Source organism: Lacerta agilis, chromosome 4 (genome assembly GCF_009819535.1).
Source record: "Lacerta agilis isolate rLacAgi1 chromosome 4, rLacAgi1.pri, whole genome shotgun sequence".
Lineage (NCBI taxonomy): Eukaryota > Metazoa > Chordata > Lepidosauria > Squamata > Lacertidae > Lacerta > Lacerta agilis.
Window position 1 is genome coordinate 55,103,940 of NC_046315.1, and position 18,989 is coordinate 55,122,928.

The 18,989-nt window shown below is 40.2% G+C and overlaps 1 protein-coding gene across 3 annotated transcripts in view; it reads right to left on the reverse strand.

Moving 5' to 3' along the window:
• Positions 1-5,050: 5,050 nt before the first annotated feature.
• KDM6A (lysine demethylase 6A) overlaps positions 5,051-18,989 on the reverse strand; it is a 104,792-nt gene continuing 90,853 nt past the window's right edge. For all 3 annotated transcript variants that reach the window (XM_033147126.1, XM_033147124.1, XM_033147125.1), the window contains 5 exons: positions 17,819-18,006; positions 16,344-16,485; positions 11,922-12,048; positions 7,485-7,655; positions 5,051-5,960 (listed from right to left, as the gene is read on the reverse strand). In XM_033147126.1, the coding sequence (XP_033003017.1) occupies positions 5,931-5,960; positions 7,485-7,655; positions 11,922-12,048; positions 16,344-16,485; positions 17,819-18,006 (658 nt within the window). In that variant the 3' untranslated portion in view covers positions 5,051-5,930. The remainder of the gene's footprint in view (positions 5,961-7,484; positions 7,656-11,921; positions 12,049-16,343; positions 16,486-17,818; positions 18,007-18,989) is intronic.

The following is an 18,989-nucleotide window of genomic DNA, read 5'->3' on the forward strand; positions in this document are numbered from 1 at the left end:
TTTTTTGTTCCTATGACAAATGAACCAGGATCCTGTGGAGACACACAGAACATTAACTGAAGGGGTTGCCCACTCACAGCAGGAGTGGAAAGGAACTTTTGCTGACACCCCTGCTCTTCTAGAAAGATAGATGAAGACCACAACCACTGTTATGGGTTGTTGTTTTTGTTCAGTCGTGTCTGACTCTTCGTGACCCCATGGACCAGAGCACGCCAGGCACGCCTATCCTTTACTGCCTCTCGCAGTTTGGCCAAACTCATGCCAGTCACTTTGAGAACACTGTCCAACCATCTCATCCTCTGTCGTCCCCTTCTCCTTGTGCCCTCCATCTTTCCCAACATCAGGGTCTTTTCTAGGGACTCTTCTCTTCTCATGAGGTGGCCAAAGTACTGGAGCCTCAACTTCAGGATGCCAAAGTACTGGAGCCTCAACTTCAGGATCTGTCCTTCTAGTGAGCACTAGAAGGACCTGTCCTTCTAGTGTTATGGGTTACTATTGATTTAATGTAAGATGGGATGATAACAAGAGGTTCTTGCCCACATGGACAAGATGGAGCTATGGTGAAGGGCTTGAAAAATGGGAGAGTCACTTAGCAATGGAAGATGGTGAATGCATAAAGAAAGGCATATTCAAGATGATGGTTTGATGTGTGTAGTGGTCCAGGTATATGGAGCAATACAGAAGAAGTTCTAGGGTATGAGGAGATAAAGGGAGTTGGAAAATGAATGCATTATCCGTCCTTTTTATAATATGGGATGGGAGCTGAGCTTGCTACTCCCGTCATTACTGTCTGATGCTGAAGATGCTGAAGGGGTGGGCTGTGGCATGGTGAGGACAGGCTACTGAGGGCCCCTTCCAAGCCCCTGGAGCCCACAGCCAGCATTTTATCTGGCCAACTGCTGAAAGCAAGTCTGACATCAGGGATGTGGAACCTGTGATCCTCTGGAAATTGTTGGAGTTTCCCTTGAAAGGTATTTTGAAAATTCAACTAGTGCAGAATATTGTAGTCAGAATGCTGAGGGGTGCCAGTAAATTTGGTTCCATTACAACTAGATTTATGCAAACTGCACTGGTTGCCAATTAGTTCCAGGCTCTATTCAGTTTAAGGAACCTGGGTACCTTAAGGACTGCCTTCTTTCATATGTTTCTCCCCACCAGAGCCAATCATCACCCAAATTTCTGTTCCAGTTCCCTTGACCCTATGAGGTGACACTAGTATGTAACCAATTTAGGGTTTTCTGTGTTGTAGCACCCACCTCATAGAATGGCTTGTCAAGCAAGGTGCATTGGACGCTACCATTATGTTGCTTTAGACCAGGCATGGCCAAACTTGGCCCTCCAGCTGTTTTGGGACTACAATTCCCATCATCCCTGACCACTGGTCCTGTTAGCTAGGGATGATGGGAGTTGTAGTCCCAAAACAGCTGGAGGGCCAAGTTTGGCCATCCCTGCTTTAGACTGTTGGTGAAGATGTGGCTATTTTAAAGGCCTTCAGGTGGTCTTTAAAATTAATTTATTTGCTGGGGCAGTTTTGTACCATTTTCTGGTTCCTTTAGAATTGTTAAGTTTGTTTTTAATGTTAATATTTTGATTATATAATTAGGCTTAATTTGGGGTTTGCTGCCTGTTTTATAGCATTCGTTATTAATTTGATAGCTGACTTGAATGTTCTTGGAAAATTAGATGGGATATGTTAAAAATAAACAAATGAGGCTCCATCAGCCCTAGTGAGGATGGCCAATAGTTAGGGAGGTGGGAGTTGTAGTCCAACAACATCTGTAAATCAGATTCCCCATCCTTGGAATAAAGCATAGCAAAATCACAAGCAGGTTCCTTTGGCTTGAGAAAACTGAATGCCTATAATTCCTTCATCAGTTAATGAATGGGTTTATGACTTTTGAGAATAATCATCGTCTTAAACTCAAACTCAATTTTGGCTCCAAAAGTAGCATGCATGTTTACTCCTGTTTTTGCTTGGAACAAAAAAACCAATCGGCAACATTAGACAATGAAACCTTTGCCAAGACTGAATGTTTTTTTTTAAAACAACAACACGTTTTAAAAAATCATCTGTGAAAAGTTTTTGTGGTTTTTCTCCAAGCCACTGGGAAGTTCATTTATGAATTGCAATTATCTTAAGCCTTTCAAATGATTCTGAGACGGAATTATTACTAACCACACATTTGTGCTTTTAAATATTTACTGAGTCTGCTTCCACATTATTCTGCAGGAAAACTAAACTGGGGTGGTGCAAAGAATAACATTTTTGAGGGCTGGGGTTAAAAATCCAATCTAGCCTGCAGCTGTAGTGAGTTTACCACAAGCTGCCATTTTGAGTTTATCACAAGGAAATCTAAGAACTCTGTGTCGATCAAAGAGAGACACCTAGGGTGCCATAGGATAAGGCACTGAAATAACTATTCCTATTTTTTATTCTTTGCTTCTAAGAGTAAACCAACCAAGCAACAACTTTTCTTGCATTTGAAAAGTTATGGCTGAACACATTAATCCAACTTGATGTGCAAATGTTCCTTACTGTAAGTCACCATACTGTGTGCTTAGAGGCCAGTCTCTATCCTTGAGAATAGCTCCTCCTCCTGTTCAGAAGATAGGATAAAATTCTTGGCATCTCCTGCATGAACGAAGTACTGAGTCTGTGGGCTAAAGTCAAGACCAGAGCTGCAATGATACTGACTTTTACGCAACTTCCAGATCATAGCTACATGATACTGAAACTCTCAGGCATGAACAATGGCTCTCAAAGGTCTACCTCACATAAGGTGATGTTTAAGAGCTATAGATAACATGTACCAACCTACTAGAATGAAGAAACTCCATGAAGGCAAAACCAAGAAACAGGCTGCTTTGTGGAACTATCCTGGTGGAAAGTGAAGTGGGCCCCTGAACAAAGGATCTTCCCTGTGTTATCAAGTAATGCTCAACCAGTTTGTGCCCAAAGCAAACGGAAAGTGAGTGCAAGGTTCTTTTCCAGGCTTTTACAATTTGGGCATTGCTCAACAAAATTTGGTCCTTGCCTTTATGTATGCTAGTCCAACCCCCTGCAATAAAAGCATCCATGACAGGTGGCCATCCAATCTCTGTTTAAAAACCTTCAAGGAAGGAGAGTCCATAACCTCCCTGAGGGAGTCTGTTCATCTGTCAAACAGCTCTTACCATCAGAAAGATCTTCCTGAGGTTGTGTCAGAATCTCATTTCTTGTAACTTGAATCCATTGGTTCGGATCCTTCCCTCCAGAGCAGGAAAAAAAAAGCTTGCTCCGTTTCCCATGTGACAGCCCTTGAGATATTTGAAGATGACTGTCATATCCCCCCCAGTCTCCTCTTCTCCAGGCTAAACATACCCAACTGCCTCAACTGCTCCTCATAAGGTTTGGTTTCCAGACCCTTGATCATCTTGGCTGCCCTCTTCCACACACATTCCAGCTTGTCAATAGCCTTCTTAAATTCTGGTGCCTAGAACTGGACACCGTATTCAAGGCAGAACAGTGTGGTACTATGACTTCTGTTGATGCAGACTAGAATAGCATTAGCGGTTTTTGGTGCTGCATCACACTGTTGATGCACGTTAAGCTTGTGGTCTACTAAAATCCTTTTCATGTGTACTACTGGCAAGTCAGGCGTCTCCCATCTTATATTTGTGCAGTTGGTTCTTCCTGTCGAAGTGCAGAACCTGATATTTGTCCCTATTTAAATTCATTTTGTTAGCTTGGGTCAAATGGCAAGACTGAATCATTTGGCACTATATAGCCAAAGGGTTCTTTTCACTCTGAAGGGTACCTCACCTGTGGGGGCTGCAATACTGAGGTACAATATCCTTTGAGTTGTGATAAGCAGATAAACTACTGGGGCTCTAGGTCATTTCTTCATGGGCTATATAAAACAAGGATTCCATCAACTCATCAAACGCAACCTACAGAAAGTACTAGAGCAGTTATAGGTAAAGCAGCATTGTTGAAGTGAGTTGCTTTGCTTTTTCCAGTACAAAGTAAAATTAGACTTTCTGTGAATAGACCTAACCCACATTCTAATACTTGGGAGGAGATTGGATTGGATTAGCTAGGCTGGTATCCATTTACTTCTGTTCTATTACATTAACGTACGTAAACTCTGGCTTTCAACAAAATTCTGGTTTGGGAAAATGCTGCTCATCCTTTTAACTAAAGAGAAGCATTTAAAAACTGTTAATGTAAAAGGGAGGGGGTGCTTTGTTTCAGCAACATCAAATACCACAGTTATGAAGCTGCAATTTTCAGTGCACTTGATGCAGAACTTTATGACTCAGTAAACTAATCCACTGGGATGAATAAAGATATTGGATTTAGATTTAATGTGTTTCCATGTAACAGTTAAGAAAGTATGGAAGCAAATTAATAAAATAAAATGCTATTATTAACTTTAAACTGTAAACAGATAAGATGCCCTAAAGGATTATAATGTTTTAAAAATTTACAATTGAATTTGAATTACAAAATAAGCAATAATAGAACATGATTTGTACTTAAGACAATATAGCCTTACACTTGCTCAAAAAAGCAACTGGAATGTACAAATCTTTTTTTGGTTGTCTTCTCAGATATCAGTCTCATCAAAATTCTATTTTACTTGATCATACCTTGCTAAATTTCAAGGTGTCTAGATTTAATCTTCAAAATGCTACTATTTTTGAGCTGTTAGCTAGGTAGGCTATTTCTCATTTCTTACTACTACGATTTGGCATCAGCTATATTTGTCTGTAATTGCAAGAAGTGCAATTTAACAATAAACCAGTCTGAAGGACATATCATATCTTGAGGATACATACCATATATATTTTTTAAAAATATTCATACTTTTGTAAGCAATACTTTACAGTAGACACCTCAAATCTACCATAGATGTAAAACTTAAAACGAGAAAAATTTAGGCTCTAATTTTTATACATATATTTATATTCAGTTTTCTATATATATTATATATATACACACACGCACAAGAGTATATATAAAATATATATAACCAGATTCAAAAAAATCAACAAAAACGGGGCAATGTACATAAATTCTTTTTAAAACTCAAACAATACAAAAACTTTAAACATTAAACAATTTTAATAAAAGTTTCTGTACAATGCTAAGCAGTTTTATGTACATATAGAAAATGTAATAGGAGTAGTGTTTGAAATTACAGAACTCCTTAAAATTTCAATGGCAGGTAATCTGGAAAAAATAACAGCATTCCATTCACAAATATTTTCAAGCAATAAATATGTATTTATAAATAGTGTAAATTTACATCAAGATTAGAAACAAAATCACAAATCTGAAGTTTATTCTTTAGTCTATGTGCAACCCATTTATCTTTGTGACTTGGCTGTTAATTTTTTTAAATTTCATTTAGGAAACAAAAAGTAACCATCATGGTTTCAAAACAAGACAGAATAACATAAAAGCAGTAAAAAAAAAAAGTATCACCTAACCTTTCACATTAAAAAAAAAGTGTAGCCCAAAGAAAGACTTAAAATCCTAACTACCTTACAAAGAAATGACCAGCTATGCTAGTACTTTCCAAGAGAAAACTCTGAAGGGAGGAAAAATAGATGAAACCAATTCATCAGCCCAGAAACAGAGAAATACAAAAGAGGTGGTCTTCAAGTCAGTAGTCTGTATAATGTTGCCAGTTTTGTCAGATATATACAAAACGTGGAATTTTCTTTTTTAAAAAATCAGCTGAATGAGCTTTCTATATTTCAAATTCTGGAATAGGAGCTGTGCTCTCTCCTGTCCAGTTGGTTGACACTCCGCACTTGGAAGGTTGCATAGACACAGCTTTCAGCCAGCAGCCTTATGGGATCGCTACAAAAATCAGTGGTGCAGAACTGGGTCACTTCCTGAATATCAGAAAAGTTTTTATGTAAATGTCCTTGGAAAAATGTCAAGATGAAGATGATGGCAATGGAGGGGCCTGAAAAGAGATAACACAATACATAGCCTTTAAAAAAGTTGCATTTACTGAACATGTCTTCAGAAAGCGTTACTGTTCAGTCCAGAGTGGAAGTGCACTGGCTCATTGTTTGCTTCTTTATGTATATGGATGCTGCAATACTATTTTCTGAACATTTCACACAGAACGTTGTTTAAGGTTCCCCTTATTCAAAGGGTTTCCAATTTTTATTGACAAGCTTCAGTTTACCCTTCTTCTTTAGCTCCCTCGAAGGCAAGCATTCTGCAAATTCTCACCATCACACAATGGTTTGGACCCAAATTTTCAGTGAATGAGAACAGCATTCGTAGAACGTGCCTTTCCTATCTCTCCTTCCCTCTACACTCCATGAATATCTGCTCTTGGGGTTGGCTAACTTTTTGGATAGGTTGGAATAAGGTACATTGGGCTACAGTGGCCCCCACCCTGACATGAACAGAGGAATGATATATGATCCAAGCCCATCCAACTAGAAGTAGCACTGGAGTCCTTGTTTTTCATTTTAGTGTTCTCTTTCAACCCAATCCATGCCAAAGTAAGGTCAGTAAGCAACTTCCAACCTGTCTCCAATGCTCACCCTTCCCAACACCAGATATTCCAACTTCGGAACTCTAAGTGAACAGGTTAAAAATTATTCCTTCCCGATAACAAATGAACTTCTTAAATCCATGTCCCTGAACCAGTGTTGTCAGGCAGAATGCTGAGGCCTTTTTCAGTTCAAGGTTCTTGTATTAATTTACAAAGACTTGAACAACTTAAGGCCAGGGTAGCTCAGGGATAACCAGAACCTTTGAAGCCCAGCTCAGTCACCAAGAACATCTGCTGGGGCATTGTTGGTTATTCCCTGAGTTGGTGAGGCTCATTTGGCAACAAAGAGAAATAGAGACTTTAGTGTCATTGGCCCAGTCCTGTGGCATCCTCAGCCAATAGAGATCCAGTGGGCACCTTTTGTGCCAACTTGAAATCTTATTTATTGCACCAGGCCTATGCAGGCAATTAAGAGTACACCTCCCACAATGGTTTATTGACACTTGTTTTTAACTGTTTTGCTTTTAAATTGTTTCTAATTTGTTTGTGCTTTTATTGTATGGTTTTTATCATTTTATTGTTGTAACCTGCTTTGATATGTTTTGTTATATAGCAGAACATACATATTTTTATTTATTTATTTATTTATTTATAAATAAATAATGGCTTATTCTGATACCACATCAGTTGCAACTGAAGGATTCCACATGCTTTACATCTGATATCCTAACAAAATTAATGCAATATAGTTGCTCCCAAGCTTTTGCTTAGTAGTAAATCAATGAAAAAATTAACATGACCCAGGATTCTCCTGAAGTTCTAATTATATTATATACAGTAAGTGATTGCCTAAAGGGTACATTTTTTTTTCTTGTAACAAGTAGAACATATAGTTACACAAGCACAGCACAACCAGTATGTTCAAAACTGTTGGCATGTATTAATAAAGTACTGCCTCACAAATACAGTTTTACTTACTAATGTAAATTGGTCATAGATTTGCATCAGATCCTCCATTTTGTACTGTTCTAGCACCACAAAGTTTTCCAGATTCCCACATATCTTTCGTGCACAGTCTAGGCAATGTACGACATAGGTTTTTCGACAATTACTCTCATTTGTGACAAAAAGCAAATTGAAGACTTCCACCTATGGATACAAAATGGAAGCAAAACTAAGTTGTAGCAGAATATGAATGTGACAGCAGAGCTAGACCTGGACTTAATTTGGCATTACATACCCGTATATTATACAGACAACTGAGCTAGAATGGCAAAAACAGTGTTGAGACTTGGCTGGGTAGTTGCAGCAGGAAATTAGGGAGAGGTAATTCTGAATGAAACAGCATAGCTCTTTTGAAATCTAGTAGCCAGAGTTCATCCAAAGTTGAGCTTATCGGCTGCTTCCATCCATGAAATAACATGCTATTTTATATGTGGAGCAAGTTCTAAGTTTTCAAACCCTGTATAAATATTTGGCCATCGATAATATATTGTACAAATGGGAAGTAAGAACATCTTGCTATCAAGACCCAGCAAATTTCAGAAGAATAAATTCTGCTTATAACCTTCACATAATAAAACCCATATTACACTCTGTATTGGAGGTGAAGAAACCCTCACAGGTCAGTCTAAAGATCTTTCTTTGATACTGAAGGCACAAAGAGCAATAGTAGAGTATAAGGCAGGTCAGGAAATTAAAGGACTGTCTCTCCTCTTAAAGGGAGATGCCACTAGTCCGGTAACTTGAAATATACCTATGTAAAAAACAAACAACACTAGTACTACTATGAATGAAGTAAAGCCAGACCAAATAAACCAATAGATCAAGACAGTGACTTGGTTTGCACATGAGCCTTGGTTTCTTAAACTATGTTTTATTAAACAGTGGGTTTTAAATAATCATTTTAACCCTGCCCAGCAACTTACCTACCTCTGGTTTGCCTACTGCCAACAAACCACAATCTGAAGCCATACTTTGCAAATCTTTCTTTTAACTATGTCTAGGCATTACATGTAAACCTAGCACCTTTCCTTAACTATGGATTGTTTGATTACGTCACCTCATGTGCTCACTAAGCCAGTGTTTTTCAACCTTTTTTGGGCAAGGGCACACTTGTTTTATGAAAAAAATCACGAGGCATACCACCATTAGAAAATGTTAAAAAATTTAACTCTGTGCCTATATTGACTATATATAAAGTAATTCTCTTGAATAGGAATCAAATAAACACAATTTTTCCCACGGCACACCAGGCAACATCTCGCGGCACACTAGTGTGCCACGGAACAGTGGTTGAAAAACACTGCACTAAGCAATATGCAATATGGGATTAGCTGGAAGGAAAGTCAAGTTCTGGAGAAATAACCCATAGTTTGTTTGATCATCTGTGGGAAAATTTGTGGTCATATCATTGGCCTGGTTCACATGACAGTGTCAGGTGCACCATGGCTTCCTGGGATTGTGCAAATGTGTGGGGTCACAGCTGCTTAGCTCCTCCTTCGTCATTTTTGCTCCTGCACCACAATGAGCTAAACCAAGTGTTGGCTTAACATGTAGCCTGAACCTAGGCTCATGGTTAAGCTCTCTATTCACTAACCACAAGTTGGGCTCATATTTAAGCCATGGCTACAAGTTTGAAAGACAAGCTAAGCTCAGTGTAGGAGCAAAAAGAACCAGGGAGGAATGACAGGATCCTGCATGTTTCTCAGAGTTGTGTGAACCAGGTCAGTTTGTTAAGCAAATTAGGATTTAGCATTATATCAAAGTAGACCTGTTAGTTGCCTCAGTTCCTTCTGAAATCAATGAGGCAAGTTAGCCATGACTTGACTTGTGTTCCATCAAAATCAAAGTTCAACTAACTTAGTCTGAATAAAATCCAGTTATATACACATGCAGCCACACCTATGCTTCTGGAGCCAGAAGAAATCCAAGAAGGGTCAATTACCCAGAAATTCAGAGTGTGATGATTTCTTCCACTGCAAGTATAGACCTTCTTACTACCGTATATACGTGAGTATAAGCCGACGCAAATATAAGCCGAGGCACCTAATTTGACCACAAAAAACTGGGAAAACTTATTGACTTAAGCATAAGCCGAGGGTGGGAAATGCAGCAGCTACTGGTAAATTTCAAAAATAAAAATAAATACCAATAAAAGGCTTGGAAAGAAAGGGTCTCTTACAGGGAGGGCTCAGGGGGTAAGGGGGCATATTGTGGGTACATTTCAGGGGGCAAGGGGAATATTTTGGGAAGGTTTTGGGGGAGGGGGCAGATTCTAGGATGGATTAAGGGGTGCGTGGGGCATATTTAGGAAGGGCATCAGGGGCAAGGGGGCATATTCTGGGAAAGTTTCAGAGTGGGCAGTTTCTAGGGTGGGCAGAGCTGGGATGGGCAGGGGTTAAGAGGGAAGGGTTGGAAAGAAAGGGTCTCTTTACAGGGAGGGCTCAGGGGGAGGGGGCATATTCAGGGAGGAATTAAGGGGGGAGATTCTGGAATGGATTAAGGGGGAAGGGGGCATATTCTGGGAAAGTTTCAGGGTGGGCAGTTTCTAGGGTGGGCAGAGCTGGGATGGGCAGGGGTTAAGAGGGAAGGCTTGGAAAGAAAGGGTCTCTTTACAGGGAGGGCTCAGGGGGAGGGGTCGTATTTAGGCAGGAATTAGGGGGGAGATTCTGGAATGGATTAAGGGGGAAGGGGGCAGATTCTGGGAAGGTTTCAGGGGTGGGTGGGGCATATTTAGGGAGGGCATCAGGGGCAAGGGGGCATATTCTGGGAAAATTTCAGGGTGGGTAGTTTCTAGGGTGGGCAGAGCTGGGATGGGGGAAGGGGTTAAGAGGGAAGGCTTGGAAAGAAAGTGTTTCTTTACAGGGAGGGCTCAGGGGGAGGGGGCATATTCAGGGAGGAATTAAGGGGGCAGATTCTGGGAAGGTTTCAGGGGTGGATAGTTTCAGGGTGGGCAGTTTCTATGGCGGACTGAGCTGGGATGGGATGGGGGCAAAAGCAACAGGCTCTCTGGGACTGAGCCGGCTCGCGCGCCTGCTCGATACTCGTCCTCCTCCTGCTCCCGCTGCCCCCGTCGCTACCTCTGTTCCCCTTCGGGGAGAAGGGACGGGAGGAGGAGGAAGAGGCGATCCTCGCACAGAGCAGTGACTGCTCTGTGCAAGGCATCGGAGAGGAAAAAAACATCGAGGAGCACTTTCTCCCCGCTTTCCCCTCCCCGATGCGTTGCGCAGAGCAGGCACAGGATCATAGAGTCTCAGCGCAGTTGCTACAGTGGGCAGAGCTGGGATGGGCAGGGGTTAAGAGGGAGGGCTTGGAAAGAAAGTGTTTCTTTACAGGGAGGGCTCGGGGAGGGGGCATATTCAGGGAAGAATTAAGGGGGCAGATTCTGGGAAGGTTTCAGGGGTGGATAGTTTCAGGGTGGGCAGTTTCTATGGCGGACTGAGCTGGGATGGGATGGGGGCAAAAGCAACAGGCTCTCTGGGACTGAGCCGGCTCGCGCGCCTGCTCGATGCTCGTCCTCCTCCTGCTCCCGCTGCCACCGTCGCTACCTCTGTTCCTCTTCGTGGAGAAGGGACGGGAGGAGGAGGAAGAGGCGATCCTCGCACAGAGCAGTGACTGCTCTGTGCAAGGCATCGGAGAGGAAAAAAACATCGAGGAGCACTTTCTCCCCGCTTTCCCCTCCCCGATGCCTTGCGCAGAGCAGGCACAGGATCAGAGAGTCTCAGCGCAGCGGTTCTCCAATCCCTCGGTGCTGTGCGTGCTCTGCGCAAGGCATGGGGAGAGAAAAGCGGCCAGGAACGCTTTCTCCCCACTTTTCCCTCCCCGCAGGACGAGGGATCAGAGAGCAGTCACAGATGCGGGATCGGCAGGGCAGGGGAGACAAGCAGCAAGAAAGGATCCCTTTCTTGCCGCTTGTCCCTCTGCAGCCGCCCGCTTCACCCGAGTATAAGCCGAGGGCGGCTTTTTCAGCCCAAAAAATGGGCTGAAAAAGTCGGCTTATACACAGGTATATACGGTATCTCTGTGATGGAGGGAAACTAGAGACATGTTCTAATCCGACATTCTCCTCCTTCACACCAAGAACTTGCACAGTCTAAAACTTTCTGCTAACCACTATCCATCCCTTAGCTTCCCTTGCTGTGCAAGGGATCCACAATGCACTTGCAGTTCTTGTATTGCATCTCTAAAGGAGAAAGATTTTTAGTGTTTCCCAGTATCAGCTGCATGACTAGTCTGCTGAATGGTTTTGGCTGATTCAAATGAGCTAAAGATGCCATTCACAGAAGAAGAGGAGTGGGATACTTTACTACTAAATAGCAAACAATTGGGGAAAGGTCTAAGAGAATTAAGTCAGAAATCAGATTTTAAAACTGTAAGCAAATATTAACCCACAGCACATACATATTTACTAACCTCACATATGCTACAGTAATGAGCTGGTTCTTCCTTTGTTCTCTCATGCCAAACAATCTCTTTTCCTGCAGCAATTAGAGCTTCCCTCAAAGTTTGACATTGCTTGAGAGTTCTCAACAGGCAATACCTGCAACAGATATTAGAATAATTCAAATCATTATTCATTTTAACACTGTTTTATGAATTTGTTGTTTGAATTTTGTTGTTTTTAAAACATTGCTATATGAAAAGACAAATGACTGCCTCTCCTGTGGGATATAGGAGTACAACAGTAGCACCACAGAAAGATTTTTCAATTTTTATTGTTAAAATACACACATATTGAACTGTTGAAAATAATAATCCCAATACGTAAAAGGATGTCATTTAGAGAAAAAAATACATATAATTTCCCCCTACAAGCCATATCTGTTAGTTTGTCCATTCATGGTATTTCCAATCCCTTAAATAACTAACAGTAGAAATAGTGGCTATCCCACAATACTGAGTATTCTCCCGACAGCTAACAAAAAATGAACTATCAAACATACAAATTTTTAAGGCACTTTTATTATATTATTTTGCAGCATTCTTAACGCATCAAATCTCAACCAATCTTTGTTATTTGTATAACTATTTGTGGAACTTGAACCTAGTAAATATGAACTTCAAGGCAACTCATAAGATAAATATACAATCTGACAATGTGCATTTCCAACAACCAAATATTCATTTATAAATTATGTTGATTTTTTTGGGATGTCCTCTACAATCAATGTATAATCTTAAATTGGGTGTTTATAAAAACTTGGCCTAGGTATCTTCCCCACTTGATGTGGTTATGGTGCAATATAATTAAGCAAAGCATGTTTACTTGACGGCTAAAGATATGTAAAGTTCCTTCTGTCTCTACCTGTTTTAGACTTAGTTTTTGCACTTGCCTTGAAAGTGTTCAAAATACCACAAGTCTTATGAGTACATGCAAGAAGACTTCAAACAAACAAACAAACAAACAAATCCCTATCAATTCTCCCCCAAATTCCCCCTGCCCCTAACAGTGGGATGGGGGCAACTTCAAGGCCTCTTTATGTCTCCATCAGTCTTTTAGGGTGCCAATAAGAAAGCACCACCAGCAGTATATTGGGTACAAAGTACCCTTGGAAACATAGTTCTCCAGGACCCCATGTTCAATAGTTATTTGACTCAGAAGCGCTGGAGAAGAATGGGAGCCATGGACTACAGAGCCTAAAGGCACTCTAATGAGAGAAGTAAGAGAGCTCTGCCCCTCTCTCCAGCAGTTAAGTGATGAAGGGGTTAGCAAGAAAGCATGACTGGTTGGCCAGCAGTGGGCGTATTAAACCAAGATGGCATAAAAAGAATCAGGGCTTCCTTCATATTGGTAAGACTTTTCAAAGTGTTTGTGTTTCAAACTTCCCTAGGTCAAACTGACCCATTACTAAAAACCTTTTAAAAAGTTTAACTGCCAATGGAATATCAGTGATAAATGGTATTATATCCCTGCATTGCAGGGGGCTGTACAAGATGACCCTTGAGGTCCCTTGCAACACTGCAGTTCTGTGATTCCAACAATGCTGGGCTCCATCACAATTCAAATTCTCCCCCTCCCACCAATCATATTTCAAATCATTGCAGGCAAAAGAATAGGGCTTTAATTGTATGACACAATAGCATCTGATCAACAGTATTTTCAATATACTAATCTCAGTTTGATACTTATTAATCCCTTGACAATATTTAATGTGACTACCTTCGAGCTATTATTCAGTATCTAAAAATGTATGCCCTCTTAGTGTTGTTTCTGCACATTCTACTTAACAGAAGTATCGCCCCAAGTTTTTTTTCCTTTTTATAATTTGTCAAAAGTTACTTTCATTCTATAGACTCAATAAAAAAAAATCTTAACAAAAAGCACCTGAAACCCAACCACTCCTGTATGACACAAAAACAATTTATAATACAGACTGATGGGGCCAGGGAGGAGGCAAAAGTGATTGGAAATTACAGCTAAGAAAGGTCAACACCATCAGCTAACGTATTGTTCTTTTGAGGCAGGAATGGAGAATTATTGCTCGTGTCTTTATTTAGGTGCAATCATTTCCTGCTCTTCTCTATATTGTTCACTGTTCTGCCCCCATCTATTTCTCTGATGCCCAAAGTATTACAACAGTGAAGAATTTATGCTCAGCACAGATGAGAGCTACTTAGTTGAGTTCCTCAATGTTTAATGACAGAAGATTCTATGAGATACAGTTCAATAATTTGTGATGGGAAATTACCAACCCTTGACCTCAAGGTCTGCTTGTCTGTCCTGACTGTTGGGGAACTTGGAAAGTAACAAATCTTTGTTTCAGATTAAAAGAACAGTGTAGTTAATGGCTTGCTGAGACTGGGTTCTGGCTACTGATATGCTCTTGTATTTGCTCTGACAACCAATAGTGGACAGTAGGCTGAATTAATGTTTGCGTGCCCCATCTATTTGGTAGTGATACATGCCTGATTATACATACATCTATCAAGAAAAATCCATGCCAGTCAAAGAATGTTAGAGAAAGGCCACAACAAAGCAGACTGAGTGGCTGTTTAGGATCCTGGCTGGTAGATACTTCCTCAATCCTATTCTCCCTCCACAAGCCTTCCAAATAACCTACAGAACCCCTAATTTCCTATTATAATCTTTTTAACATTGGATCCCAATTGCTGCATGAAATATTTACTAGAATGATCTTCCTAGAACCACCTTTTGTTGTTGTGTGCTTGTAAGAGGCCACCTTTTCCTGACACCTCTGTTGTTAGCTTTTATTTCGAACTTGCCTTTTTTGTACTGCACTTGGTTTCTTCCAAACCTCAGGTTCCTCCCTCTTTGAACACTACCCTATTATCTGCTCTGTCTCCTTTTTATTTCTTTTAGAATAATGTTAGGTTGCATTTTAATTATAGGCTCTTTTAGAATGCTTAAGTTGTCTTCCAAATGCAACTTTTTTTTTACTGCACCAATGTCATTGCTGATAACTACATGAAAACATGTTTTGAGTCGTATTTAATTTATTCAATAATATCCTGAAAATGCGAACACAGTATGCTATATTATGGGTGGGTAATTTTATTGAGTTGTACACTGAAATCTCTCGTTCTGTCTGTCTGTCTGTCTCTCTCTCTCTCTCATTTTTGGCAATTTAGCCGATAACTTTCTCCCCCTTCTTATTCCTTTCTGTTTTTATAAACTGTCACATAATTCCCAACGTAACATTTTTGGGGGGCGAGGAGGGAGAGAGGGAGGGGGGCGAGAGAGAGAGAGAGAGAGAGAGAGAGAGAGAGAGAGAGAGAGAATGCCCTCATGTAAGGAGGGGATGGGGAAAGAGTGAAAAGCATCCACACCAATCTGTCACCTGAGGAGGATCAGCAGAAACTTCACAACCTGTCACCAAGCTCTATATCCAGGTCTGTTTGGAAAGAGTGGAGAAAACAGTACCAGGCATTCTACAATCCTACTGGGAATTTAACTCTTACACTAGAGGAGAGCTCCTACTGCTTCTAGTTAGAAGCCAAACAAAATATTATACACCCTGCCCCTGCGAATGGCCACCCCAACAATCTGACTTACGGATCCAGAGGATCTTTGTTACAGCTACTCACATAAAGAACATAAAATGAGAACAGTGAAAACTAAGGGGGAGGGGGAGAGACTGCAGTAATTTCTAGTCTTTCAGCTAAAAGGTAAAACTGGTGTCAGTTCAGTAGGTGTTTCTACGCTGCAATGCTGCTCACAGCCACTAGAGTGTAGTATGCTTGCTGTTGGCCAGAACACGTTTGTTTGTTTTTCGGTGTTTTTTTTGTTTGTTTTTTGTTTGGTTGTTTTTTTTTTTGGTTTGTTTGCTACTGGTGTGGATGTGTCACCTTTTTATATAAAAGCAACTGTGGGGTTTGTTTACAACTGCAATGGATGTAAAATGGTGGGAATGGTGGGTGGCATGCTTATTTAACATTTTATTGTAAGTTGTACTTTGGTTGCATTATTCATTCAGAAAGATGCCTAATATTTAAAAAACAAAACATATATTTAATTTAGCAACAAAGGCAGAGTTATCATTAACATGTTGTCTTATCAAACTAATGCTCAGAAATAGTCTCCAAGTGATCAGGGCCTGCAACTTACAGCACATTTCCCACCATTGAGTCATGCCATTTTTAAAAATATGTATCTATCCATTGGATATAGCTAGTTTGCTTCACCAAGAACTCTGTTCTTTGTACCTTTGTATCAATCAGTAAATTAAGGTAGTAACTCTGTGTTGAATTGAACAAATTAAAAGTAATGGACCTAAAGTAGTCAAAGTCATTAATTTCAATGGGTGTACTTCAAGTAAAAGTTAGTTGACTACAACCCTCTGAATTAACAAGCATGGTGATTTAAAATGTACATACTTGATCATTTCAAAAAGCTTTGGATCTGAGACTTTGATATTCCGTGCTATGTTCCAAGAAAGATGAACCATAGGTGCTATTGACTTCACACTCTGCAATTTATTCCACTCGTACCGTTCTACAGCCAATTTATATTGACAGGCTGCAATAAAACAAAGAGAGAAAAGTAAGGGTACCAATTAGATATGAAAATACCACTGTAGTTATTCTCAATTAAGAAAAAATATATATACAGTCACATTCAAAACCTCTGAGCAGTTTCCAAAATGAATGATTTTGGTAGACTTTTTCATTGTGTATGCCACACCGAAATAGAAAACACGGGAGAAATATGATAATGGCAGTTCTTTCTTTAGCAACAGATAAAAGAACCAAATTGAAATTTCCTTGTCTCTTAAGTGTAGCCTTTTGTAAAGAAACCATATTCCTGCAGAACAAAAAATGTTTTTAATTGCCTCAGGTACTGACAATTTGTGGCTTCATTCAGATATCACATTCTCCAAACTATGATTTGGGGAATTTAAAAAACCGTACATCTATCCTCCTCCTCCTCTGGTATCTAAAGCAGCAAACTGTGGTTTGAGCAACCTCACCAACCTAGGCTTTAAATCACATTTCAGTATTGGTCTGCAAGAAGCGCTTTTGCCAGTTCGGACATCACAGCAAGCTATGGTCTGAGGAATCAGGATGGATGATGGGTGGCAATGTGCAAAGGGAGAAGGCATGTGTGCACACAGCATATCCACAAAGAGGAAATATGACATCTGAATTTGCTACTTCATACAATCCTACCCGGTCTTAATAAGCAGAAAAATGAATGAGCCATTTCTTCACACATGCACCCTGTTTGTTCCTCCCTTTGTACAGGGTGTGATTAAACCTGGAAGCCTCTAATCAACGACAGTTTCCTGTTTTGTCTGGGGAATTATGGTTACCAGTTTTGGAAAAAGACAGGATATCAAGCCAACTTCAAACCACGGAGGAATACCCTAGCTCGTTCGAAAGCTGGTAAGCAGCTTCCTGGTGCAGACAAAATGAGACACTATAGTTAACTGACAACTTCCTGGACCGTTCATGCCATGAAGGGGCTGAATAAGAAAGCTTATTCATACTAGTCCTATTAAATTGAGATATGATTATCTAAATGCGGACAAAAGCTCATGTTATTCCATCCACAGACTCCTACATACATATTTGACTATAAATAAATTAATCCAAATTTGTTCTGTTACAGTTACTTTTGACGTATAATTACTTTGGAGAGCTGATCTCAGAAAAGTCTGTATTTCCTATGGATTTTTTTTCAGAATGATTGTTAGGATCTGGAATTGTCATATGCATCATTCTAGTTCATGCCCTCTGCAAAATCACACAGTCTAAGGGCTTCTTATTTTGAAAAATGTGGGTGGTTTGTTGAAAGCTGTGTCAGTGCTTTTATGAAGTATTTGTGTAACTGTAAAGACACATCATCATACCTGTAAGAGGGCCAACATTCCAGGCAATATTGTTACACCAGCCAATAGCTTGAACCCAATGTACAGTCCCAGCATTTATCCACACCAAATCTCCAGGTCTCTGAATAAATCTATACACTGGGACATTGGCTTCATACAAATCTTCCAAATTAGGCCACCAAGAGCCCAAAAGAAAATTCATATTGTTTCTGAAACAGGAAAAGATGAACATAAATATTTATCAACAGAAATATTCTATATACACCAAAAACATGTCAATCCAAAATGCTGTACACAACAAAAGGACAAAAGATTATTATAAATAATCTTAAGAGGTATGTTTGCTCAAACAGGAAACTTTCACTTTAGAGAACACCTCCAAGCCAAAGTGAACTGCTACATCCTAATGTTTGCAGAACTTACTAACTAAATTAGGGGATTTATTGCACTGAGTACTATTTTTTTAAAGCACATTGCTGCTTCCAGGGATACAGCTTCAGTAATACCCACTTTAGTTGTGACAGAATATCTGCTACAATCACTGGGCTTATTCACAACTGCTAGTTTTGTGTCTTTTTCTTTGAACAGCAGACCCTCTTACCAAATCACATATAACCCTTTCTGTCTAAAAGTTTGCCATGCAGTATGAAAAACCCCTCTTGAAGAAACACAAGCACAAAAGCTCCCAGGATAGCCCAGGGATGGGAAACTTGTCATCCGGACGTTGTTAGATGACAACGGCCATTGTCCCCGGACTATTGGTCCTGCTGGCTGGGGATGATGGGTTGGAACTTGCAGCGGTTCTTTAGATTCTAGCTGCAACAATGCATATCTACATTTCCACATCAATATTGCTGTTACACCATAACATATAGAAGGTGGCAGAAGAGAGAGATGAAAAAGTAATATATTAGGACAAGCGTTGCTAACATATTTGGGCCAGTGTGCATATTGGAATTTTTAAAAAGTGCTGTGGGTCACAAAGTGGCTGAAAGGTGTGGGGTGTGGTATAAAGCAAAATGGTTTCCATGAGAACATGCTATAATGGCTACCATATCCAAAAGATAAGAAAAAGAGTCAGGACTACACAAAAGTCCAGGTTTGCCCCCTCCCCTCCAAAAATCATCAATGAGGGGAAACCATTGCATGCTTGTTCACGGAGAGAAGCTTTCTGTACCTCCGCTTCTGTTCA